The sequence below is a fragment of the Mustela erminea genome, chromosome 2 (genome assembly GCF_009829155.1).
Source record: "Mustela erminea isolate mMusErm1 chromosome 2, mMusErm1.Pri, whole genome shotgun sequence".
NCBI lineage: Eukaryota > Metazoa > Chordata > Mammalia > Carnivora > Mustelidae > Mustela > Mustela erminea.
In genome coordinates, this window is record NC_045615.1 from 99,381,998 (window position 1) to 99,396,110 (window position 14,113).

General features: G+C 54.7%; 1 protein-coding gene across 6 annotated transcripts in view; it reads left to right on the forward strand.

The window, feature by feature from the left end:
- RGS12 (regulator of G protein signaling 12) overlaps positions 1 to 14,113 on the forward strand; it is a 105,252-nt gene that overhangs the window by 46,120 nt on the left and 45,019 nt on the right. For 5 of the 6 annotated variants that reach the window (XM_032333683.1, XM_032333684.1, XM_032333681.1 and 2 more), the window contains exon 4: positions 11,961 to 11,982. In XM_032333683.1, the coding sequence (XP_032189574.1) occupies positions 11,961 to 11,982 (22 nt within the window). Of the gene's footprint in view, positions 1 to 1,228; positions 1,486 to 11,960; positions 11,983 to 14,113 lie in introns of those variants that run through there. The other variant, XM_032333686.1, reaches the window with a different exon arrangement.

Sequence of the window (14,113 nt, forward strand, 5' to 3'; positions counted from 1 at the left end):
CAGAAGCCCGGACACCCCGGAGGGCTGGAAGGAGCTCTCTGGGCTGAGGCTTGTTTCATTATGCCCCAGCCTACCTGGAGCGCAGGGGGCAGGAGGGAGGCGGGGCTGCCTGGTGCATCCCTGCCCACCTCTGGGTGGGGGGGGTGGGCGTGCTGTAGGCTGCTGCTCCCATCCTCTCTCACCGCTCTCTCCCACCTCTCCCAGCGGGTCCTAGCCCTCTGTGCAGCCTTCTCCCATCCCCCAGCCTGTCCCACAGCCCTGGGCGGTGCTCCCCCTCCTGGCCCTCTTCTTGCTTGGCCCCCTCCCAGCGTTTCCTGCACTCAGGAGTGGCGGTGTGGATGGTCATGATGGCTTCTGCCCCTTCCTCGCTCTTGCCTTGATGTCAGTTCATACTTTGGTTGCAGGTGGATCTCTTGAGAAAAGCAGTCTGAGGCAGCGTGAGCTCATGCCTGTGTTTTGTAAGATTTTCACCTCTCAGGCAGATCCCATGCTCTGTTTCGCGGACTCCCCTCGCTGAGTGCTTACTCTGGGAATGCTCGTGTTTCTCCCACAGAAAAGCAAAAGTTGGCGTGGTCAGGGCGGTCAGCTGAGGGCCCGACTCCTAACCCAAGGGCCACTCTCCCAGCCCCTTGAGCCTGTGGGCATTGCCTTTTGCAGTCTGGGGCAGGATGCTCCCTGACGTCTGCAGCCTCCTAATCCTCCATGGTGGGGGAGGGGGTGCTGAGCCCTGGAGCCCATGAAGATGGGACCCTGACACGTACCACGTGGTGCAAAGAAGCCCTTTGGGAAGAGCGGTCTGCCCCTGGGTCTCCAGCAAGTCAACAGGCCGTTTTACTATGACACCTAGGTTCTAGACTCAGTTTCCCATTTCTTCGTCCTCTGTCCACTGGGATCTGCCGTGGTTCCTTCACTTGCAGCCTGTGGAAGGCAGACGAGGCAGATCGTAGGACACAGACGCGTGAGACGAGTTGTAGGAACCCGGCCGAATGCGCAGGTTGGCATCACAGAGACTCGTGCATATGGAGGCTTTTAATAGACTCGTCAGCAGCTGTGATTAAGGCTGTGAACTGCGCCACGCCGCTAGAGAAACCAATTCTGTGCAGCTGCTGTGCCGACGGAGTGTTACCCCATCAACTGAAGTTCTAGTCTTCCGATTCGGTAGAGGAAATACTTGAAAAATGATCTCACAGCGTGACTTATGTAAACGGCTTTTTTTTTTTTGGTACATGAGACAATTGAGATAGAGTCTGAATCCCGGGCAAACCACAGCTTCCTGCAGTGTCCTGTTGCCATGGGTTACGGAGGGAGCAGAATGGAACTTCAGCTGAAATGTCTTTAAACTTCCCTGACGTGCACGGGCACGCTGCCGCAGGGACCGGTGTAGGGTAGATCGGCTCGACCGGTGTGGGGCGGAGGTGTTCCCGTCTTAAGATGAATTTGGGGAAAGGGCTGTCAAAGGAAGCGCACTTGCTAAATGAGCAGCAGGTAAGATCTTCCAGCTGTCTCTTGTCATTGAACAGATTTTCTATAAGGAAGCTTGGCAGCTCCGTGACTGCTTTGATTTTAAACCGTTCAGTGAATGGGGGATTTTAGGTGTTGGCTTTGAAAACCCTACTGATGCCTGCATCGCGGAGCCCCCGGAGCAAGACTGGGCCGGGAGGGAGGGTCGGCAGCAGCTGGTTGGGGGGGCACCAGCCCAGCCTCCCTGGCTCCCAGCAGCGGCTTGCCTCGTGGGTCAGCCCTCCAGAGAGCATCTGTGCCTTTTTCGTCCTTAACCGTCGTAATGTGAATAGATTTGAAAGATGAGTGAGCTCATTGTGTTGAAGTGTTAAATTTCAACGGGATGACAAAAATCTCTCATAGTCTTTAAATCACTGTTTTATATCTAATATTGTAAAACGTTACAAGTTGATGCTGCTCTGTACACACACACGGAGGATTCCCGGCATAGGGATCATTCTCCGAGCTTTTATATGAAGTTGAACTTACTATGAAACGTCTTTAAAAAAGGTTTGAGATTTTAAAAAGAATGTTTATTTTCCTCTCGCAGCTGTGTTATGTTTCCATAAAGGTAAAAAGAAATTATTTACGGGAGAGTGTCACGAATGACAGGATACCGATATTAAATCTGTTCTTTTCTGAGAGTGGTTTCATCTTGGTATTTTCCTGGTGTTGAACTGGAACCTCTGGTTTCCAGTTAGAAGGGACAGGTTTGGGTGTGAGGTGCAGGGGGAAGGAACTGCCCCCTTCCCTTTACATGGAAAATAGGAATAGATTAGATGGAGAGGTCACGAATGATCCTGACACAGGGTGTGCAGATTTTAATGTATTTTAAAAATATTCAGGATGTAGTTTGCAAAACCCAGGGACTACTAACGCTTACTCTAGAGGGTGGAGAGGCGCCTTTGATGTTTACGGGCGTGGGTGTACCCGCCTCTGGCTGCCTCACGTTCCGGTTTGCCCCACTCCTCGTCCTGGACAGAAGAGTGAATTTTGGATATATCGTGTCCTTCGTGGACCAATTAGCCAGCTAGTTATTTGTACATAAGTGTGGGCTGCATTTTTAGTTCAGTGGTATATAAAGGCAAGTTTTAGAAGATGTGGGTTTTTATTCTGAGTCAACAAAAAAAGGTCACTAAAAATCTGTTTGCGCTTGACTGTATAAAAGATTTGGATCCCTTCTGAATTTTTTGCAAATGCTCGAATTCGCAAATAGGTTGTTGGCATGGGGGTGTGCAGATCTGGTGGCAGCGTTTTATTAGTAAGTGGCTGTCCATGAGCAGCTCACTCCCCTCTGGGGTCCAGGTGGTACCAGAAGGTCATGGGGTGAGTGGTAGGTGCTGCAGGGGGTGGGGTGGGGCGTGGGAAAGCGGGCAGAAAGATGGTCCTCATGGGGGGCTAACCCCGCGGACACATGGTGCAAGGGGGAGTAAGATTGGGGGCCCATGTGGGAAGGCTGGGTCCACACCTTGCCGGCTCTGCCATCGGGAGCCAAGTGCTTCTCCCTCGGAGCCTTGGCTTGGTGGTGGGGAAGTGGGGGGGGGCCCCAGTTGGCTAGGTGGCCGTCTGTGGTGCGTGTGTGTGTGTGCTCAGCGGACGCTGTTCAGCAAGACTGCGTGTCTTGCAAGCGTCTTTTATCTGAAGCTGGAGAGCCTTTCTGTCTTGGTAGGGATGCTTTCCTTTCCCACAGTTGTCCTGGGGAGCACAAAGGAGAGCCGTGGCTGCCGCGCCAGAAACAGCGAGAGGCTCTCACTGGCCTGATGAACAGACCACAGTTTCTCCATCTTTTAAGATGTGAAGTTGAGCGGAAGTAGACTGGAAACACGCATATGCACCCCTTTGTCCAAACAAAGCAGTCGTGGCCCTCCAGCCACATGGGACGGTGTCAGCCCAGAGGGGCCGAGGTGCTGTGGGGGTGGGGGGGGGGACACCAAACCCACAGCCTGAAAGGACTGTGATTGTCACAAGAAGAAAGCGGCAGCAAGCGTCCTGTATGTACCTCTCGACCTGCGGCTGCTGTGGCACTTGGTGGGGGGCCAGGCCTGGGGGTGCACGGCCCCTACCCCGCCTCCCACCATCCTGCTTGGGTGCCCACCAGGCCAGCACCCCGTAAACGGCAGACCCTGCTGGCAGAGGCCCAGCCCAGCTTGTCCTCTGGGGAGGCGCAGGCTGGGTGGGGAAGAAGGCAGAGCCGGCCACACGGTCCAGCTCCAGTCACAGGCCCTTGGGGGCCGGGGGGATGGGGAAGCTGAGAGCCGGGTTAGGTGTCCCTGGGGGCAGGCCGTGTGGGCTGCCTAGCAGCCCAGCTGGCCATGGGTTGGGAGCGAATATGTCAGGCGTGCCCTTCTGTAGGCCAACGCGCCTCCTGCCCGGCTGGTTCCGAACCTCTGGGAGGAGCAGGGTGGGCTGCACAGAATTCTTTTGCATTCGGCTGAGTTTCTCTTTTTATTTTTTTTAGCTCAGATGAATGGACTTCTCTGCACTGCTCATCTCCCCTATCGGCCTGTCCCACTCCCGGTACTGCTCCAGCGCCGAGCAGAGCTGGGGTGGAGGGTTGTGGGCCTGTGTCCAGTGGGCTGGCCCTGCGCGGCTGGCGGTCCGTCAGTCTGCGTACTTGGCCCCAGATCGCTTTTGGCCCTAAACCCGCTGGGGGAGGGGCCTCGGGTCTGCTGGGGGCGGCCATGCTCATCCCACAGAATGCACTGCTTGCAGACACATTCTGCTCTCCCTGTTGGAGGCTCTGCTCCTGGCTGTCTGTATAAGAAGACCCCCCAGTCTGTTTGTGAAAGATTTCAGTTTCCGTCTGCACATCTGCCCCTTTCCTTTAGTGAGAAGCAGGCCCCCTGGCTCTGGCCGCTCTCCCTCCATGGTATTTGCTCAAGTCGGTCCTGTCTTCTGCTCCCCCAGTCCTGTGGTGCGACCGGCATGGGGGCTTCTTTCTCCCTGACTCCCCAAGGGGCGTCTGGCGCACTGTGCTTTCACCCTTTCATCTTTTCATCCTTTCACTTGCCCTCCACCCCCGAATGACTTGGCTGTCAGTGTTTGTCATCCCCCCAGGAAAGAAAGGCCAGATTTCCTAAAACCGCAGGATGTCTGGGTGCCCTGGCATTGGAGCAGCTTTCCTGGGGGCCCCCCGTTCCCTCAGGCCCCCTCCCTGGCTTCTCTCCTCCAGGTGCTATCACTTTGAGGCTGCCCTTCTCAGCCTGCTTCTATCCTGGGGACTCCTGACTCCAGTCCATATCCATTCCCAGCTCCCTCTGGATGTGCCGGAGTGGGTGGGAAATAGTGGCCAAGTCGGACTTGGGCTTCTCCCTCGGTCTCCCCTACCCCTCAGTCAGGCCTTCCCTCAAGCCCTCCGTGTCCACAGGCTCATGGATTCAGCCCTCCAAATCTGTCCCTGTGTTCTTCCTTCCTCGTCCCCACCTTGCTCTCTTGCCTGCAGCCCTGGGCACTGCTCACTCCACTCCGCCCTGCATTAGCCAGTCTCCCGCGACACCCCATGGGGATGCCTTCGTGTGCCCTGCTCTGTGCTGTGCTCTCTCCCATGGCGCCTGACTTGCCCAGGCAGCAGAGATCTGACATTTTTGGATTCATCTCCAGACACCCAGCAGAAGCACCTGTGCGCGGGGCTGCCCGGTCTGGGGGCTGGGGAGACGGCTTTGTTGCAGCGCGCCCCCCCTTTCCTTGCACACACGTGTGCAGAGGCATTGACGAGGGGAAGCAAACCACTGACACGTCTTGGCCTTTATGAGAAAGTGTATCCCTGGGGTTGGGCTTGCACTTCATACAAGAGTGGAGCTTGGATTCCGGCCCCCTGCATGTCCCTGCATGTCCCATTCCTGCAGGAGCTCCTCCGCGACAGGGTCTGTCTCAGAGCGAGACTCAGTGGAGCATCCCAGGAAGGGACGTCCCAGCGCTCACTGCTGTCTTACTGGGATGTGAAGTTGTGGGTGTCATTCCAGACCTTCTGCCGCTTCCCACCTCGTGTCCTTCTTGAGTTGGGCCAGCTGGTAAGGAAATGGGATTGGCAGTCTTTATGTCAAGGTCAGAGGATTTGGGGGTGAAGTCGGATGTACACACCAAGTTCCTCGCATTAGTGTGGAGCCCGTGTGCCACTCACCAGGATGTTTGCAAAGTGTGTCATCTCAGGCTTCCCTGAGGGTGTGCCAGGAACACTCACTCTTACGTTCTTGGGGAAATGCTGTCATCCATCGTAGGTTTGGGCTGCTTGGGTCTCTTCTGATTTTACTGAAGGATGAAGAGGTCTTTGGGAGGCAGGTGCAGACACGCACGCGTGCTTTAGGGAGAGAAGCCCGGGTTCGATTCTGAGCTTGGGCTCTGCCCACATCTGACCCAAGGCCCTCTATTGCCCCGTCCCCTCTCCCCCTCGGGCTGCACCCAGTGTGGTGTGCTGTGCTCTGATGGGTCCCCCCTGGCCCACATCACGCGGCACTGGACACACCCAGAGTGCCTTCATCCTGTGTCATTTGCCCCATGTCCTCCCTCACGGAAATCCTTTATTGTGCACATCCTAGTTTGGACCTTAGAAATATATGCCCCTTCCCTGCCTCCACGGGAGCCTTCCCTCCAGGTGTCTCTTTAGCTGGGCCTGCTGGAAAGTGGTTGTGTGGAGTGTGCATGTGCTTGTGACTCACGTGCATGAACATGGAGAGAGCCGGGGCTGGGATAGATCACTGGCAGCCCAGTGTGGGGACGGCCTCTGGGAGGTCTATAGGGGGTCACTCCTGTGCCCCGCCACTGAGAGACCTGGGAGCTGACCAGCAAGGGCAGACATCAAGGCTGTGGTGGGCCCACCTCAGGGGCCTGGCAAGTAAGGCTTCCCTGAGAAGGCACAGCCAGGTGGGTGGACCAGCCAGGTGAGACCGCAGGGGGGAGTGGGGAATGGGGGTGAGGGCACGGGAAGGGCTGGGTCCTCAGAGTCCTGGAACTATACTCGGCAGGAGGAGACAGTGGTTATGTCAGGACCTTGCACACGTGACACACACAGCACGGATCCCGGAAAGTACTTGGTATTTTCCTTGCACGTTTTTCTATTCATCTTACTTCATGGTTGACAAATGTGGCTCATGGCCTTTGAATTGATTTTGTAACTCCTTTGGGGGTCATGGTTGGGCGTGAAGTCCCCTGGGCCCGCGGAGCCCAAGTCAGGTTACAGCCCCCACAACAGGCCCTACACGGGCCCACTCTCTTCCGCATTCAGTCCAATGAGGAATCATCTAAAACGTAAACAATCAAGTGTGGGTTTGTTTTTTTTTTTTACGATTTTATTTATTTGAGAGAGAGGGAGACAGAAGGAGAGAGCACACAAGCAAGGGGAGCTGCAGGCAGAGGGAGAAGCAGGCTCCCCGCAGAGCAGGGAGCTCAACCCAGGGCTCTATCCCAGGACCCTGGGATCATGACTGGAGACAAAGACAGATGCTTAACCGACTGAGCCCCCCAGTGCCCCAATGATGAAGTTTTTAAAAAGTCACGTAAACATGTATTAAGGCTTTTTCATCATTTGTGTTATTTCTATTCTTTTTGTATTCAGAACGTTTGATACATTTGGGCAACGTCCAGCCTTTGGTCTTTTATTTAGGACTCAGATGGGGCTGATTAATACTTTGTATGTCCAAGGTAGGAAATTCTGTCAGTGTCTCAAAATTGAAAATTGGTATTATATACGACTATATGCCAAGTAATTTGGTGATGATCTAGCTTAATCCATGCCCTTGTCTAGTGTTACAGACAGGTCCAGCCTTGAGAAATGCTAGCTTCTCATATACTTTCCTTCATATTAATGATTGGAAACTTTCACACTGTTAATTCAAAGTAAAATATCCACAGAATTTGTCCAGGGTTCCTGCTGGGAACAAGTCGGATTACCACTGAACTGTCCAGTTTAAGAGGCTGACCTGAGGAATGGAGATGGTTTGAACTTAAATTGCGTATCTACCATACTTTGTAAGTTTCTTTCAAACAAATATGTTATGTCAGTGTAAATTCCAGTCCTGCAAGCATATGTTCTAGAACACTCTCGAGCTGTTTCGTTATGGTAAGCAGAGGGAGATGATCACTTACTGGGACCTTTGTCACTGGCGGCTTGTTTTTGCAGTTCTGCGGCTTTAGTAAGTGTAACTTGCACATACGGACTACAGAAAGAGCCCACCAGTATAGACTGATGAAAACGAGTTATGATCCAGATTGTCCTGGACATCAACATAAACATCAGGGGCATTAAGTTGTAATTTGTAACGATGTGTGTAGTAGTCCTGTGGTCTCCCTGTGCTGAGACCTTGGGAATGCCTGACTTTAAGTCATGCTGAGCAGCGGGCCTGCCCCCTGAGGGATGCTCTGTGGTAAGTATCGGTTCCGAAGCTTTGCCATTTTGGACCACGCCCTCCCATCAGCTGGGCTGTGCTAAAAAAAAATTACAGACCAGGCTTTAAAAGGGTAACTTGGGTCAGAATCAGGCATGTCATCGATCCTGAGGCAAACAAATGATTTGGGGGTTCCCCCTCGTTTCCACCTCCCCGTTGTTGTCAGGTTGTCTGTCTGCGCCTCCTCCCCACTCCTCGCTGAGCACCAAACACTGGCTGCAGTACAGCCCACTATGCACCCCCCAACCCCATGCTCCCCGCAGGGAGCCTCCCGGCCCTGCCCTGCCAGCCCCTGCTGGTTGGGGGGGACCACATCATCTCTTCAGGCCTCCTCTTGGAGCAACGGCCCCTGATCGGTGCTGCTCAGCCTGCTCCCATGTCCATCTCAGGGGCCAGGGAGCTGGGGTGCTGAGCAGATATCAGCTGACATCCGCCTCTGTGCGCCTGTAAAGGACAGTAAATATGGGACAGTAAACAGAGGAATCAGGTTCTGGTTCCTAGTAATTATACACTAGTTACTTGCAGATTAAGTAAGCTAGTTAGGAAAAGCCATCATCTGTTTCTCCAAAAATATGTGAACTTGTAGAGGACAGTGGTTTTTTGTCTGGAATATATATATATATATATATATATATATATATATATATATATATATATTTCCCCCCCCCCCAAAGATTTCATGTATTTATTTGGGAGAGGGGCAGGGAGCAGGAAGCTTGATGCGGGCCTCAATCCCAGGACCCCGAGATCATGACCCAAGCCAAGAGGTGACTCAACCGACTGAGCTCCCCAGGCTCCCTGTGTCTGGGTAATACTGAAGCATGTCTCCCTAGAACTCCAGCTGGCCTATGAGCATCACTAGGGCAGTAGGTCCAGAGCAGAAGGTGGTGGCCACGAGTGAGGCCAGAAGTCTAGCCTCCTCATGACCCCTCTCACACTGTGGTCGGTGTGCTAGGAGCAGTCCTCATGTGAGCTTGAGAAGATGTGGGGTTGCAGGGGGACATCTGTGACCTCTGAGCCCTGACTGGCCCTTCCGGGAAGAGCCTTAGCACAAAGAGCCCATTAACCCACAACTTTCCAGATGCCTAGAACTTTCCTTGGCACTTTAAAGATTGATTGATTGATTTGGGGGGAGGGCAGAGGCAGAGGGGGAGAGAGGATCTCCGGCAGACTCCCAGCTGAGCACGGAGCCCAATGCAAGGCTTGATCTTACAACCCGGAGATCACGACCTGAGCTGAAACTCAAAGTTGGAATTGAACTGACTGCGCCCCCCCCCAGGAGCCCCGAACATTCCTTAGCATTTTAAGTTTGGGAGGTGCTCTTTGGGCTCAGCTTCCCAAACTGGGGCAAGGGAAGGGAAGGCACATTTGAGGCTGTGGCTGAGAGATCTTGAGTGCCCCTTGGAACATGGTGAACAGCGGAGGCACCCGGAATGCTGGGGCTCCTCTTCCGGAGGACGTGCTTGGGGCGTCCTGGGGATGGTCTGTGGTCGGTGAGCTCTTGCCCCTGCAAAGGACAGCCCCAGCTGTCCTTCCTGAAAGAGTCCTCTGGCCTGTGTCTGGGCCTTGTGCCACTCCTCCCCCTGTTCGCTGCCGGCCCTTCTGGTCTCTGACTGGCCACAAGAGTGACCATTCTCAGGGCTGTCTTCCAGATCCCAGACTCTCCTCCACAGCCTCCCCCGGGCTCGCCCCTTTCCCCAGCATCTGATCTCAGCATCCTTCACTGTCAGACACCTCGTGGAGGACTGTGTTTCCTGGAGGCCCCCTCATCTCCTCTTGTGTAGGTTCCAGCTTCCACTGATGAGTTCAGAGCTCAGGGGCATTCTCCATCAGAACTTTCCAGTGCCCAAGGGTCTCTTGTCCTTTCTGCTGGCTCTTTTCTCCTGGTGGGCTTTTCTCTTGGGTCCCGGGGCGGTGGGGTAGGGGGGTCAGTTTGAATTGTGAGCTCACGTTTGGGCGGGCTCACTTTTGGAACTCCAGCCAGGCCTCCAATGGGCTGCTTTCCTCCCAGAAGGATTAGGGAGCTGGGCATCTTTGTCCAAGAGCCCCGGGGCATGTGGCTCACGCTCTGCACCTGACCCCCGGCCCAGCCCCTTCCTGCCTCATCCACGTGGCTTCCCCGCTGCCCCTCCACGGCACCTCCCTTTCACCCCCACCTTTTCCCATCTCTTTCGGCTTCAGGGACACGCCTCTGTCCTGGATCGTGGTTTTGGTTCATTTTGGGGGTGGGCGTAGAGAGATTTTTAGTGCATTTGTTCCATCTGCTGACATCTGAGAATGTCGTTTTCACCATCATTGCGACACGATGTTGACCATGGCCTTCTGATTGGTGAAGTTTGCATTTCATGATTAATTTCTCAGATGTTATTATTGACAGTATTTCTGATTCTGTGTGTGGCCTTGTGGATTTTCTTCGCATAATCTCCAGGGAATACTGTGCCTTTAATGCTACTGAGTTTATAACGTGACTGTGGGTGATTTACTGTGAGGACGGGAGGGACAGCTTCCCACACGGCACTCGTCAGCCTGGGAAGGAGACTACCCTGTGCTTCCGGAGGGAAGTTTAGACCCCCAGTGGCTGAGGGCTGATGGCCTGGTGCTGGCTGGCTGCGGTCCACACTTGGCTGCCTGTCTGGCAAGATGGAAGTGTGAAGACTGGACACGCACCAGTGTGTGTGTTTGCTGTTGGGAACGGCTTGATAAAGTGCCAGGGTTCAGTTTTAGAGCAGTTCTGCCCCCTGGACTCAGGATGGTTTGAAATCACGAGGAGCCCCGATCCCAAAACTGTCAGAGTACAGGCCTGTTGGAGCACAGGCCCTTTCCCTGGGGCAGAAGGTCATCCCTTAGTCAGGCCTCTAGCCTTGCAGGTTTAAGTCCCACAAGGTGAGGGGCTCCAAATGCGAGAGGGTCCCCCATCTTCCAAGTAGACTGGGAGGCGAGGTTTAGGGGGGCCTGGTGTTAGGAATGGTCTGTCAGCCGGGCCTTTGGGCAGACCGTCCTCATGTCGTGCACTCTGGTGTCACCTGCCTCCACAGAAAGGACATGGGTCTTTCTCCAGGCCAGAGTGCCAGGGATTCTGTGGCCACAACTGAGCCCTGGGGGGCTTTGGTCACCACCGGGAAATGTGTAGCTGCTAGGATTGGTTGTGTGCATGGTGATGGCCGGAGGGCAACTTGGGGAGGCCCCAGAGCCCGTATCTCAGCACATGTGCCCTTGGGGATCGGTCCTCACATCATCCTGGGGAGCTGTGGTGCCAGGACGCCCAGTGAGGTGGCAAGCTATCCCTGCAGGCTCCTGTGTCCTTCTCTCGTTGGCTCTTTCCAGCCTCCTGTGTCTGTGCACCCAGGTCCTCTCCTTCCTTAGCCGCCCCCCCCCCCCCACCACTGGCCCCGCGGCCTGTGCGGCGTCTTGCAGTCATCTTCCTCAGATGGGCCTTTTATTAGTCCCTCTGTCTGTCCTCCCAGGTCCTCCCTCGTGGCCTCCTGCCGCCTGCTGGCCTGTTCTCCTCTTGCACAACTTGTTCCTTCTTGCCCTGGTGCCTTTGAGGCAACCGCCCTTCCCTGCTTCACTCCCACCCTGTCCAGGCTCCCTACTGGCAGGCGGGCTGTGGGCTGACCCCCGAGGGGCTCTCCCCTGCACCTGTCCCCAGCACCCTGCGATGGGGCCTGGATCCCCACACAGGTGGAGGCAATTGAGCAGCCTGGCACAGGGTGGGCCTGAGTACAGTGTGCAGGGGCCCTGTGTCCTCAGTACCCCATGTACCCCACATGCTGCCTGCACTGCCGTGGGCTCCTGAGCCTGCCTTCCCTGAGGTGTTCTAATGGTGTCAAACGTGCTGGGATTTGTTCTCTTCCCATGAAAGTGGTGATGACTCGCACAGAGCCCTGGGTCCCTGGCCCGCCCGGCTTGGGCGGGGTTCGCTCAGGAAGTGGGAGCACGGCACTCGGCGTACAGAGGTGCCGCGTGTCCTCCGGAGCCCTTGCCTGGAGTTGGGGCCCCCCGCACTCGCATGACGGACCTACTGCTTCCCGACTTGTCATGAGGCTTCATTAACTCATGTCTCTCTCTCTTTTCTTTCAGTCTGCAACTGTATCTGATGGTGGTAAGTCCCAATTTCTGATGTCTATTTTTTATTATTTTTAATGAAGTGTTCAAATTGTGGAAGTGTGTTTGCCATTGGTTGACCCAGAAGAGATGTTTGCCTTGCCTCTCCCTGTCCCCTGGGGGAGGGTTGCTGTTGGGGCTGAGGTGGGGGGAGCTTCTGCAGTGGCTCCCAGCGGGCCAGGATGCGAGTTCTGGAAGCCGTTCACTGCAGAGACATGTTAGGAGCCCAGCCCCGAGCCGGCCTCGGCGGCAGCATGTCCCATCCCACACCTGTCCTGACGAGTCCAAACATGCTGGCTTGCTAACCAGCAGGCGAAGATTACAAAGCTCTGGCCGAATTTGAGCAATTCTGGAAACTTGGGTGAGACTCAGGTGCTATGGAAGGGCCCAGCGGGTGATTTGAGGCCCCAGGGTAAGAGGAGGAGGTAAGAGGTAAGAATGAGAGGAAGCCTCCTTCCTGCCTCTAAGTAGTGTCGCGCGTAGGGACTCCTTTTCTGGGAGCGACCCAGCACGGAGCGGCCACAGATGTCCTCTTGGCCTGGAAATTGCTCTGACGGAACCTCGTTCTTTTAGCTCAGTGCTGGTTCCCAGGTTCTTATGATACTCAGGAAAGTCCTTACACTCTCAATTTCCCTTTTGTTTTCCACATGTTTTAATTAATATATTCTTCTGTCTTTTGAGAATCGAATGTTCTAGTGTATCAAAAGATATGAGCCCTGTGTTCTCATGTCTGCCGACAGCAGGTCTGAGGGCCGGCAGTGGTGGCGGCCAGAGCGGGACAGGTCTGGGGTTCAAGGGTGCCTGGGGACCCAAAGGGAAAAAGAAACTCAGTGTGGTGTTCTCGACACTGTCTTTTGGCACAACCACTGGCTTTGGTGGCGGGCCCTGGACGGGGCTGCTGGCACAGCGGGTGGCTCGGCTCAAGCCTGCAGCCCTGCTCCCTAGTGCTCGTGGGGTGCCTGCAGAGCACCTCTTGAATTACAGACATGCTGATCCCTGAGGCTGGGGCCATGGATCGGGAAGGTTGTGTTTGGGGATTGATTTATTCTAATAAAAGGAATTACGTTCCGTATTTCACATACAGTGATAATTATGCCATTTAATCAGCCTTCAGCTGGGAGTGGGAACGATTTCCTTAATGAAAAGAAATAGAACCAGTAACCAAATCCAGGAAAAAAAGCAAGTGGTTTCTATAACATTCTGTTTATGCTTACCGTTTCTTTCCTGGTAGAAGACATGCATTTCTGCAGGGGATTTATAAATGTGAGAAGTTCAATTTCAACATAAATATTAAGCCTAATCCCCATGACAGTTTTGTTCGATCAGGAGTGGGTGCAGGAGTCCCAGAGGTTGGGAATCTCGTCCTCTCGGGGTGTGTACAAAGCCAAGCCCCTTGAGTGTGGGGAGCCCCAGACTCATGGTCCTGTGTGTCCTTCCTGAGGAAAAGGCACCCCGCTGGTGGCAGGCAGGGCCCCTCCCCTGCAAGGCCTTCCGCCCTTGCAGACCTGGGTGCCTCAGGGCACCTTCCAGGCCCTTCTCTGTGCAGGGCAGGAAGGGAAGGGCTCACTATTCCATGAGTACGCCCTGGACCTCAGGAGCTGCTTCAGACAGCTTGTGTGTGTTTTATTTTATTTTTTAAATGCTTTTTAAATTTTTCCACCTTTGATTTCTCTTCTGATTTGTAAGAAGAACAAGTTTCTCATTGAATTTGCACGCTAGGTCTAGGAGGAATAGATTATATTCTGCCATCTTTGCAGGTGAGCGCACTGAGCCAGAGAGAGGCTACGCTGATCATAGTCACAGAGAAACCAAGTTAGTGGCTGGAATTCGGGGATTCTGACCCTGAGGTCGGCCTGAGCACAGAACCTGCGGGGGGAACGCGGCCACCAAGTCTCGTGGCTCCCATCTTCCCGCCCCATCTCGCCCCAGGTCTAGCCCCAGCCCCCCTTCTAGTCCCTGACCCTGCTTCCTGGGGACACTTCCCCAGCAGCAGACAGGGACCTGCCAAGTGGACCCAGGCAGAGGCTTGCAGTAGGTTTCCCCATGGGGATGTTTGGGGTGCTGTGCTGGCCGGGAGAGTCAGGTTCGCTGAGGGGCCTGGGAGCTCCAAGCAGCACACCTGCTCCGGG